The following is a 13,009-nucleotide window of genomic DNA, read 5'->3' on the forward strand; positions in this document are numbered from 1 at the left end:
GGGGGGAGTGTAACGGGGGAAAGGTGGGGCAACAGAAGGCTCCTATAGGTAAGACATGATATAAAATAAAAAATTAACTTTGTACTGACAACATAGTAAATAAAAATTATTTTATGATACAGGTATTTTCCTAAAGCTCTTTCTAATAGTAACACACCACAGAGTTCACAATTTAGCTAAAATAATGATTTTATACTTTTTAATTCACTTTTAATCAATCAATAAGCATTTATTAAGAATCTACTTTGTATCTGACACTGTGCTGAGTAATGGTTATATACAAAAACAAAAGTGAAATTTTGATAGTGCTAAGTTCACTAGCAAAATCTTCTTACATACCTAATGTGAAAGAAGTACCACTAGGTTTCTCAATTATTTAATTAAAATGAACTTTAAGGTAATATTAAGAAATTACTTAAGGATATATAATTACAGGACTATATGAATCTTCTAATAATTTCGGGGTTTTTTGTTCTACAAAATTGTATTTTCTTGTACACTGTTTTAAGGTAGGATTCTGGAATTTGTAATAAAACAAAGTTGGGAAATAACAATTTTATTCACTAGAAAGAAGAAAATTTCACCAGAGAAAGGGCATTTCTTTCAACTCAAGCAAAGAAAATAACTCAGAAACTGCTCAGTTGAAATCAATCACAGAACTTCAATACTGAATTCTACTACAAATTAATCCTTTTGCTACCTTCAAAGTCACAAATCTTACCCATTTTGTGCAAGGTCTATAAGTACTAAATCCTTTTCCAGAAGTACAACCACAGCATATGGTTCTTGAAAATCTAAAATACCAAAACAAAAAAAAATTTTTTTTGAAAACATAAGAAAATAGAATGGAATTTAGAAATTTCCTGATGACAGTTTTAGTTGTCACTTGTTTCACTTTGCCAAAAACTTTATCTAACATTCTGACTCCCTGATGTTATGAAGCAAATTTTGCTAATACAATGACTTTCATAATATTTCAAATTCCTATGCCTACATATTATCAAGAAAATATAAATGAAAATCAGAATATTTATAAATTTAATTATCACCATTTCAGTATCATAGCTATACAAGTGTTTACAGGACAAAAAAAAATTAAGAGATTCTTTTTGCTTGTTATTGATAGATACATTAAATGCTGAATGGGGGATAATGACAACTCTGGCTACATTTTAATGGGCACTTATGAACACGTCTGCATACAAACAGTTACGTGTGTTTTCTTTGAAAGCTTTTACCAAAACTTAACAAAAATATAGTAACATAAATGAGGTTTATTAGGAAAACAAGTTAAAACTTTTATAAAACAGGCTCTGTCCCCAAGGAATTTCATCTACTATAAGGGTTATAACATATGTATATGTGTTTGTGTGTATACATATTTATTAAATATATAAACACATATATATGTATAATACAAGATTACCGAGGAGAGTGATAGTACTAATGATTGGGGAAATCAAGAAAATCTTTTCCTGAGGAGGTGGTATTAGTGATGAGCCTTAAAGGAAGAAAAAGACTTTGGAAGGTATAGATGAAGAGGTTAATATTCTGAGAACTACAAGTAGTTCACTCTGGTGACAAAATTGAGTTCTTGAAGGTAAGTGGAATAAGACAAGCTTGGAAAAAGTCATATTGCAGAGGCCTTAAATGTTAGACTGAGGAGGCTCTGAGGAGGCATGAAAGGTTTGTTTTTAGCAGTAGAATGTTATAGCCAGAAAACTGTGCTTTGGGATGAATTATTTTAGCAGTTATATGAAAGGGAGATGAGAGAGAGAGAGAGAGAGAGAGAGAGAGAGAGAGAGAGAGAGAGAGAGAGAGAGAGAGAGAGAGAGAGAGAGAGAGAGAGAGAGAGAGAGAGAGAGAGAGGGAGAGAGAGAGAGAGAGAGAGGAGAGAGAGAGAGAAGAGAGAGAGAGAGAGAGAGGGAGAGAGAGAGAGAGAGAGAGGGAGAGAGAGGAGAGAGAGAGAGAGAGAGAGAGAGAGAGAGGGAGAGAGAGAGAGAGAGAGAGGGAGAGAGAGAGAGAGAGAGGGAGAGAGAGAGAGAGAGAGGGAGGGAGAGAGAGAGAGAGGGAGGAGGGAGAGAGAGAGAGAGAGGGAGAGAGAGAGAGAGAGAGAGGGAGGGAGAGAGAGAGAGAGAGAGGAGAGAGAGAGAGAGAGAGAGAGAGAGAGAGAGAGAGAGAGAGAGAGAGAGAGAGAGAGAGAGAACACACCTGGAAAAAGGAAGACCAACTAGGATGCTATTCTAATGCAGGCAAAAAGTGATAAGTATCTGAATTAAAGTGGTAGCTGAAAGGGGCAGAGTAATTAAGGGAAGAGTCAAGGCTAACACTTTGTAGATTCAAACACAGTAACTGAGAAGATGGTAATCATCTCAAAAGAAACTGAAAAGTTTGGAGCAGATTTGCAGGGAAAGATAATGAATACTGTTTTAGACAAGTAGACTGATATGATGATGAAATATCCAGGTGGAATCTGAAAACTGGGTTGAATATTAACACACACATATAAATAGAGAAAGGGGGGAGACAGAGATGGGGGAGGGAGAGATTTTTAAAGAATGTATTAACTATAGAGTCAAGAGTATGACAGGAAAGTGAGACCTAGTGAGGGACTGGAAAAACAGAGAAGAATAGAAAAATTTAAGCTTCTCTTAAGGATGCAAAATATATTTAGGAGGAAAGGAGAAATGAATGATCAGAGGTGAAAATGTCAATTCAAAAATCATACAAGTGACACACTTATGGAATGGTGAGATCTAAGGTATGATCAGCCGTGTGGATGGTTCAAAAGGGAATGAAAGTGAAGGTCACAGGTGTTGAGGAAACTGATCGCTAGGAAGGTGATGGTGTTTGAAGTCCTCAAATATAAGGGTAGAAGTTGAAGTAGACAAGAAGTTGAAGTTTACTTGAATCAACTAGAAAATTTCTTGAAAAAAGAAAAAAGAAGGCTCAGATTCTTACAATCTAGCCAATAGCTCAAAGGCGCTCAGATTCCTTAAGAGCCTGGCTAATATGGCGGATCTTTATAAACCTTGTCTTTGACTGAAAGAAGGGTTGGGTCGAATTCTTTCGGACAGCACCCATGTGTTGTGATTTTGAGGTTCCAGCACCCTTAAACCTGATGCATCATCATATGGTTCTCTGACTGGGAAGAACTGCCTAATTCCAAGCTCTTCTCCAGCTAAGACTGGAAGGTATATAAACTTCCCCTCCCCCTTTTTTCCTGTCCTATAGTTGGGGTCACTCTCCAAGCACCTAGGAAGGCTTGGAGGTGCTTTTTGGGCAGACAGTTACAAGGCTGTCTCATACTCAGCCTGACACTCTTAGGCTCTTGGTCCAGCGGGTCTGTTCAAGACCATGGACCTGGGCATACCTTCGGAATCCATATCTGGAAGCGTAGGCTCAATCCTCTCAATTCTCCTGGTTCTAGGGAATTGGGAAAACTTCAGGTACTTTTTTGGGCTTTTGGTTTTTCTATTTGTTTCCCTGAGGCTTATTTCCAAATCCTCTTTTAAGGAGGGAGGGACTTCCAGCTCCCACACACCTTTTCAATTCTCGAAGATTCCCTTTGGGCTGTCTTTTACAAAATTTGGAAAAATGTAATTTCTCTAAAGAATTTAAAAAGAAAAGGCCGGAGTTCTTTTGTAACATCATTTGGCCTCAGTATCACTTGGAAAATTAGGAGGCATGGCACATGTGGGGGACATTACAGCAAAATACTCTCTCAGAGTTAAAATGATATTGTCACAGAGAAGGAAAAATGGGTGGAGATTCCCTACATAATGACTTTTGTTGAATTTGCTCATTCTTCATTCTCAGAAAAGATTGTAGGATGGTCATAGCTAGAGTCACCCCACAAATGGGGAATGGGGATCAACTAGACTTTTTGGATTACCATCTTTTTATGGCCCCCAGGACTATAGCAGCTCCCTTTTCCCAGCCTCTGTCAGCACCACCTCCCCATTTTCCTATATGTGCCAAGGTGCCCTTCCTCTGTGGCAGTCTGTCCTGGCCCTTCTGACTTTCATCCCATGGAATAGGGTTGTTCCTGAGGTTTGTGCCCCTCTATCCATCCCCCACAGCCTCGGGGTCCTGACAAGTGGGGAGTCCTTCCCAAGCTCTCCATCCTATCTGCCACCCTGGAGTCAAGGTCAGCACAGCACTACCAGACCCATGGTATGAAGGTAATAGCAGCAGGTTCCAGGGAACAGCAGGCAGGGCTGACTCGTAGGGCAGGGCAGTGGGAAGGGCTGACTCCTGGGGCAGCGGGCAGGCCTCACCCCCCCCTATTTTCCCTTTGCTCCCCCGTTTCCCATGCTCCTCCCTCTTTCCCTTGGTTTTCCTTCCTTTTTCCTCCAGCCTACTCCCTTTCATTCCATATCTCCCACCCTGCATTTTCTCCCCAGGCCCCTGCTCCAGAGGAGACCCCTACTCAGGACAAGGGTCTTGCCTTTGGCACCTCCTCCCATACCCTTCACCCTGAGGCAAGGACCACCCAGATCTTGGCCTCAGCCCCAGTCTAGGTGGTATCTCCTTCCTGGACCCTCTCCCTCCTCCAGTGCAGCTGATTTTTCCCCTAGCCAGCTGGCATTCTCCAGTCCCCTGCTCACAAGAAGTGTGACTTCCTATCTCCCTTCCTCCCCAGCCCCTATTCCCACAGCATTTTCAGGGCTTTTTCCCTTAAGGGAAGTTCCTGCCTCCCCCAATGAGACAACTAGGGTACACATTCCATTCTCCATTTCAGACCTCATTCAGGTTAAAAAGAAACTGGGGTGATACTCAGAAGTTCTCACTAAGTTTACTGAGGGCTTTAGGGAGGTGTCCCTACAATTCAAGCTTTCTTGGGGGGGACGTGCACCTGTTGTATCACTAAGGAGAAGAGGAGAATCTGAGAACAAGCTCAAAATATTTGGGGATCATTTGGCTAGCAATGACCCCACAAAATACCTCCCAAGAACAGCTGCTGTTCCCACTACTGGCCCAGGATGGGATTATCAGAAGACCAAGGATAGAGGAAAGAGAGACTATATGGTAATTTGCCTGTTAGAAGGCCTAAGAACTGCATGTCAAAAGCAAGTAAATTTTCAAAAAATTAAGGAAATTACTCAGGGAGAAAAGGAAAACCCTGCCCTTTTCCAAGACAGGCTAGTAAAAGCTATTAAAAAGTATACAAATTTGGATCCCAACTCTATAGGAGGAACAGCAATCCTTAGCATGTATTTCATTAATCGGTCTGCCCCAGATATTAGGAGGAAACTGAAGAAACTGGCAGTGGGACCCCAAACACCTCAGTCCCAATTATTGGAGACAGCTTTTGGAGTTTTTAACAACAGAAACTTAGTAGCAGCAAAGGAAAGAAAAAGAAAGGAAAGGGCTAGAGACAGAGAACATGAGTTCTCTGAGTAATTTCCTTGTGGCATCAAAAGCAGGTTTCCCCACTGCCAGAGTTGCCAGGAGCACCCTTGGGTCTTTTCCTGTCCATGGCAGCAGCCAAGAAACAGCTCTATGCCCCTTGCTAACAGGAAGCAGTTTCAGAAGCCGAGACCTTTGCCCCTTATCCCAAAAGAATTTGGGTCCCATTTGTTTGAGTGGGGAATGATGAGGATAGGATCTGGACCCCAGAAAAGAAAAAACCCTGGACTTTCCCACATGGTCAGATCTCTGGTGTTAGCCTGAGGCTATAATCCCATTAACTGGCCTTTCATTGTGGCTTCACCCAATCTCCCAATTCTCAGTAACCCTTACCCTAGCCTAGCCCTCCATTGTCTTACCTCCCTAAGCCCTCTGGCCACTTCCTACCCTTAATCATAGGTAGGCTCCATTCTCCCTTGGCCACATGGTCTAGGTCCCTGGCATTCTATTACCTCACATGCCCCAAAGACTACTTGGCCACTCCTAGATCCCTCCCACAATCTTTCTGTACATAAGGTCCATTAAGGTGCTCAGATTCTTATAATCTAGCCACTGCTCAGATTCTTCCAATCTAACCAATAGCTCACAGGAGCTCAGATTCCTTAAGAGTCTGGAGAATCTTTAATAAACATTGTCTTTGGCTGGAAAAAAATTGGCCTCAGAAAATTGGCAAAGATAAGAAAATACGAAAACAGCAAATGTGGGGTTTACAGCAAAAAAGTAACACTGTTGATGTAGAACTAGTTCAATTATTCAGGAATTATGCTTAGTGACAAAATGTACCTACCCTTTGACCCAGAAATCCAAATACTATGCATATAAAACAAGGCAGTCAAATAAAGGCAGGTTTCATATACCAAATACCATTTTTTTTGTGCTTCCAAATAACTGGAAATATAGTATATAACCTTCAATTTGGAAACATCTGAACAAATTGTGACACAAGAAAGTAATGGAATATTAGCACCATGAACAGACTTATGAGAACGAATTAAAAATAACCATATACAGGAAAATAATATATATGGTATAGAAGCTATCTCAGCTTACATGTACTACAGCTCTGATTTTCCTGTGATGGGAGATGATAAAATAATACCTCAATAATCCTGATCTCTCCCACGCCCCTAAAACATATTGATTAGTTGTTAAAACTAGCCTAATCTAAATGATCTTCAGATAACCCTTGAATTCATTTCCTTACTTAGTCTATATTTTATGACAGGATTTTTAAATTCAGACACACTGGAAATAACTGGACTTAGGAGATACCCTGGTTTCTATTAACACATAAAGCTTTTTCTTCACTTTAGTATTATAAGATGTTCTGATTCATTGAAGGGGTGGAAATAGTCTCATTCAGAAAACTGTTTTCCATAGTTAGCCAAGCATTGAAGAGAAACTTTAGACAAATTTTAACCAATAAATGAGAAAAATGCTTTTAATCCCACAATGATATTAACAAAACTTTCCAAGTTAAAAAAAAAGTAGACAATGATTGGCCTGGTGGATCACAGCTAAAAGGATCAGGACAGAATACTATCGATGGATGGATTAAACCTAAAAGGAGAGGTTTCTGAGTCATAATGGAAGAGAGAGGATTTTGAAGTGGCATTAGAGAACAAAGAACACACCAACTCCTATCTGGCTTAGTGCATCAACAGACATGAGAGAACCCAGCAGATGTAAGGGATTTGAAAAGAAAACACTTAGGATACAGGGAAGTTTATTAATAATAGTGCAATGGTTCCACAGCACACAAATGAAAACAAAGACCAGAAAGAAAAGGCACTAGGGAAAGCAATAAAATTAGAAACTGTGACAGCTGCATCCTCACCCCACAGTAATGGAATGTTCTTGTGACACAGACCCCTGATCTAAAAGTCAGACACAACTGAACAACAAGTGACAGCAAATGCAGTACAGGCAGTATGGCACAGTGGCTAGAGAGACAGTCTTGGAATTCAAATCATACCTCTGACATATACTGGCTATTTGAGCCTGAGCAAATCACTTCACTTCTCAGTGCCCCAGGCAACTCTCTAAGACTATATGCAATTGGCAAACTAGCTAGTGATCTGCATTCATTAAGGGAGTTTCTATGCCAATGAAATCAGAAGTCTGTACAAAACAGAGATTAAGGGATATTATATAGCTCACCATTTGGATACGGTGTTTCACAGAGTGTAAGAAAATCAACAATCGAATAGTCCATTTCCAGCACAGCTGTGCTTTTCCCATGCATAACTGTTAAACAAGGTCTCCTTCCTACAGTATCATAGGACAAACCTCCTGAAAGAATGATAAAAGGTTCCCTGAAAATGAAAAAGAAACACTTATGGTTATGAAATGTGTAGATTGGGTTTCTCATACATTACTATCATTTGATAAAATTACCAAAAATATCTATATATTAATGAATTATTATTATGAAAAAAAATCCATATTAATTTTGTCACAACCAAAAAAAAGTTTTTAAAAGCTTATCTATGATAAGGAAAAATGTTCTTTATATTTTAGTATGAGCTATCATTGTGCCGTCTCTTATCATTCATATTTTTTTTCTTCTCCTAGATTTAATTAAAAAGCAAAGTCCTAGCAATGGATCCTCTTAAGTGTTGCTGAGGTTCATTCCCTTGTCATGCCTCTCATTCTAATAGCACTACTACCTCAGTCACACTCCCATTAATTCATTACAGGGTCAAAAGCAATTGTCTCCAATTCCAGGTTCTTCTCTAAATCATCAACAATGTGGCTCAATGAGTTTTCCTAAAACACACTGTTTATTATTCCTTAACTATATACCTTATAAAGTCTAAAATTCCCCAATGAAGTTTTTAAAACCCATAATTATCTGGTCCATCACACCTATCAAACTATATTTTCAATTACTTTCGAACTTGGATCTCTAACTCCAGACAAGACAGTATGTTGATATCTACTTTATTGCCATTATTCATGATATTTTCAATATTAAAAATGCCTTCCTCTCTCATTTTTTTACCTATGTAAACCATATCCCTCCCTTCATAGTTCAAAGTTATACTTTTTGCATGAAGGCTTGCCTCAATCACCAAACCCTCAATAATCTTTCTCTTCTCTTAACTTCTTAGAATTGACATCACTAAATTTATCAGTCTGAGTTATATCATGCAATATATCCTATAATCTGTTCCAAGAATCTGAGTCATGTTTCATTAAAATAAATTGTATAGCCCCATTTTTTAGCTTCTCTTATATCTCTAAAAGTGTTTAGTATATATGGTAGGCGATCAATAAATATTTGTTGATTGAAAAACATAGGTAAAGGAAGCGTGTTTCTTTTGTTCTGCCATATTTCTATCCTTCACATTCAGCAGCTAGATCTAACAATTTATTATTGGTCAGATAGTATGCACTTTATATACCTAGTACACATCATACTAGGTAGAATCTCAAAAATAAATAACACGAAGTTCCTGTTCACAAGTAGTTTATGCTATGTGTGCACAGATAAATATAATACAAATAAGAATATAAGTTTTTTAATTTTAAAAATCAAATACTAGAAATCCAGAAGATGAAATACTCCAAAGTCAGGGGAGTAATAATTACTATTATCATCATATAAAAGCTTTGAGGTAGTATTTTTCCACAACTCTCCCAGAAGCTTCCCACCAGGGATACAAGCCCCAACTGAAATGGCCCTCTTCTGAAGGAGGAAGAGCAACTGTTTGGAGGCTTTATTGGACCTGTAGTTTATAAAGATTCCATATCAGTATCTCTATGGTCTTGAGTTCCACAATTATCTTTAAGACTAAAGCTTACCTTACCTTGATTATATAAGTAATATGAGGGCCTAATGTCTCCAAAGAAGTCAGGCTCACTGTACACATTCAATAAGTCTAACTTACGGTGAATAGCATGGCTAGTGTTCCACAGGTGAATACAAGACAAGGTTTCCTTTTGCTTCCTGGGTTCTATGAAACTAAGGGGATATCTGGCTAATATTTACTGTGCAACCACAAATGTATGCCTGAGCTGGTGGGGCTAGGAGGAATATCAAGGAGCACTGTGGAGAAACACAACCTACTCAAAAATTTTCTGATTCATCAGGGAGAGAAAGAAAACTTTCAGGGCCACATAGTTCTTTTAAAAATACTTCTGACCAAAATCAAAGTTATCAATAGTCATGAAAAAGTGCTCTAAATCACTACCAATTAGAGAAATGCAAACTAAAACAACTCTGAGGTATTACTTCAACCTATCAGATTGGTGAAAATGACAGAAAAAGAAAATGAAAGATGCCAGAGAAGATATGGAAAATTTGTTTCTGCTTGTTTGGCCCTGATGACATTCCTGACATGTTCTGATACAAACAGGTACTCTTAAAGCAACTGATAAAAAAAAAAAAGTCTTTTAATTTGCTCAGCATGGAAATACCAGAATTGCCCTTTTAGAAAATACTTATAATTCCTTTATCAAATATGGAAGAAGTAAAAGAAGAGCTCTTCTTCAACCCAGACAGTAGTTTATTTTCTTGGGTAGTTAGCAAGGTTGCAAATGGGAAGCTAGGATCTAGGCATTCTAAAAGAAGGGAAACCACAATTTTTACCAATTACATATGCTGTTCCTGGACAATATTTGAATGGAACTCAAACCAGCACCCATGAAAGTTTGTTGCAAGACTGAGGAACCTAAAAGAAACCAAAGGGCTGGTAAAGGATTGGAGAGACTCCTCAACTAGGCAATAAGCAATTTTCTAATCATGAATATTTCCTTTAAAAGAAGCACTGGATAAGCTGAGGATAGATGAATAGAGAAATACAGATATAAAAAGAGATATTTCCTCCATGTACAAAGATATGTATGTATAGGAATATCTATCTAAAAGAAATTGATTACCTTTAAAATAGAAAATAACTTGTTAGTGTTGTGGAAGTCATTTCTACATCAGTTCTCTGATTAGTCAGAATAACTTCTTATATCAAAAGATCAAAATCAGTACCAAATCAGATTAAAAATAAGAAAATATGGTGCTTAACTGAGGAAACTTTGAACGTGACCTATTTTTAAAAACTAAAGATGTACAAAAATGGGAGTGGGATTTTTTAAAAAATGTATGGGCACAAACTAATACCATTTTTTAAGACTAAAAAATTTAAATTCAGTTGAGGAGACCAAATGAACCTAAAAGAACATATTCCATCAATAAACGTGATCTATTTCTCTAAGTGAGAAGGTAACAACCAAAAGCAATACCGGTATAGAATAAAACTGGGTTTATCAAATTTTACAGACACCACTGGTCAAATATTATGAACCATAGTACCTCCTATAGAACTGAGAGTTGGAAGCATAGCTTGGTGAAAGGTCCAACTAAACAAGATCTATCCTGAAGATATTTAAGGAATAAAATGGAAATAGGAAAACAAACAGATGAAGAGCGGAAAAACTTCAAAACTTCAACATCGAACTATTCCCCCCATTAATGATACCACACTTGGGCTCTAAACATCAGAGTCCACAATGTGTTTCACAAAGAAGTTGAAAAGGCACTAGAGATTACAAGAATAGGAAAAACAGTTATACTAGACCATGTACACACAGAGGATGTCAATGCTAGAGGTGACAAAATTATGAAGGTGCTTAGGGATTCATTCTCAAATCATATGAAAGAGAGGAGGGCACTAGAGGATTAGTAAAGCACTGTAACAAAAAAAGTCAGCTCAGGATAAAAATTACTGATCCATATACGCTTACTTTTCTATTTTTATAAAATTTTGGTGAGAAAAATCTATACACACATTGTGAGTGTTCTCAAAGGCATGAGAAGAAAATAGGCAGTCTTTTATAACATATTACAAAGCAGACTATATCTTTATAGTAACTGATTAAAATGTGTTCAGAATATAAGCTTATTGTTTGTTGACTATTAAAAAAAACAGCATTTGATTCAGTAGAACTATTATCATTTTAAACGCTCTCTTTCAACAAGCTGTTTCCCATGCATGACAAAATCAAGAATTCTTGAAATATTTCTTGAAAATAACAAATTAACCCTCTTACTATAATTATCAATGAAGACAGAAAAAGTAGATGTACAAGCAAAAATAGGAAAAACTGAAGTTAAACTAAAAATTAAGACCTTAAAACATAATATTAAGCAACACTGCCTATATGCTAAATAAGCCTTTCAATCTGGTAATTTGTATCTCCACAACATTTCTTGCATAGGTTTCCTTAAGTGCATTCACACAGCCAATATACAACTTTAGGACCAGGCCTTCTTGGCCAGGATTCTTTCAAATAACTCCTTGGATTATGCTTGAGAACATATAAAAGCTACCAGATTATATCCGTTACTCAGTTATTTCTTTAACTGCATGGCAAAGTTATCTCTTTAACTACCAATATGTTGGGTCTAGGAGACCACTCTCCTTGTAACTAACTACATGATGGATTTAATAAGCTTTTTATTCTATTAGATCTGACACTAAACATAACTCAGATTTTTTTTTCTCAGACATACTCACAAAAGGTATTTGAAACTATCAAGGAGGAAATCCAATGCAGAGTCCAAATTGAAGAGGGATTCCATGTAAAATCCTTGTGGAATTGGTAATGCCTTCCAATAAGCTCCTGTTTACAGATGACCTTTCATTCATTGTAACAACTTCTAGCACAATGCAAGGGCTCCTAAATAATATTCACAATGACTCAACAGTGTTTAACCTAACTATCCTCACAGGAAAAACCAAGTGTATTAAGAATGCCTACTATTCACACTACATTCAGGAAGATAAACAAATCATAGAGTTGATCCATATGGACGGCCACTGCAGATGGATAATGAACTGGGTCAAGAATTAAAAAGAAGTAGAAGCAACAGCTAGATTGCCTGTGAAAAACTACAGAGTTCTTTTTATACTCTAAGCTTTTGCCTAAAACTGAACCCCATCTTTCTAACTTCAATATTCTTCCGGTGATTATGTTATTAGATAATAAAGGCTCTGAAGAATTAAAGTTGCAGTTCACCCAAAGGTCAAGACAGTGATACATAATAGGCGTGAATCAGCTACAACAAGGAATTATGATAAAGCAACATAAAGGTTATCATCAGATAGGTGTATGGGAAGAAAATAAGAAAGAAATAACTCAATTCTCTATGGACAGGCCATGTTCTCAAATGGTACTGGTCAGTCAACTAGCATTTATTATTAACTGGCACATGGTTGGCCATGTGCCAGGCACTATGTAAGCCCTGGGGATACAAAAAAGAAAACAAAAGATAAAAGACAGTCCCTACTCTCAAGAAGTTCATAGTTTAATGCAGAAGGCAACATAAAAACAATTATGTACAAACAAAATATATACAGGATAAATTGGAGATAATAAACAAAGATGAAGTACTAGCATTAAGGGAGATTGGAATAGGCTTCTTGAAGAAGGTAGAACTTAAGCTAAAACTGAAGAAAGCCAAAGAGCTCAGAAGCAAACAAGATGTAGGAGTTTGAGGCATGAAGGACAGCAAGGAAAACATTCAGAGTCAGAACTCTCAACATGGAAGGTCATGTTTGAGGAACAAGTAGGCCAGTGTCATTGAATCAAAGTGTAC

General features: G+C 37.6%; 1 protein-coding gene across 5 annotated transcripts in view; it reads right to left on the reverse strand.

The window, feature by feature from the left end:
* The window catches only part of STXBP5 (syntaxin binding protein 5), a 218,665-nt gene that overhangs the window by 90,485 nt on the left and 115,171 nt on the right, over positions 1-13,009 (reverse strand). For all 5 annotated transcript variants that reach the window (XM_020986570.2, XM_020986569.2, XM_020986574.2 and 2 more), the window contains exons 10-11: positions 7,573-7,727; positions 722-794 (exon numbers count right to left, since the gene is read on the reverse strand). In XM_020986570.2, coding sequence (XP_020842229.1) covers positions 722-794; positions 7,573-7,727 — 228 coding nt within the window. The remainder of the gene's footprint in view (positions 1-721; positions 795-7,572; positions 7,728-13,009) is intronic.

This window comes from Phascolarctos cinereus, unplaced genomic scaffold (assembly GCF_003287225.1).
Source record: "Phascolarctos cinereus isolate Bilbo 61053 unplaced genomic scaffold, phaCin_HiC Scaffold_5;HRSCAF=322, whole genome shotgun sequence".
NCBI classification, from domain to species: Eukaryota; Metazoa; Chordata; class Mammalia; order Diprotodontia; family Phascolarctidae; genus Phascolarctos; species Phascolarctos cinereus.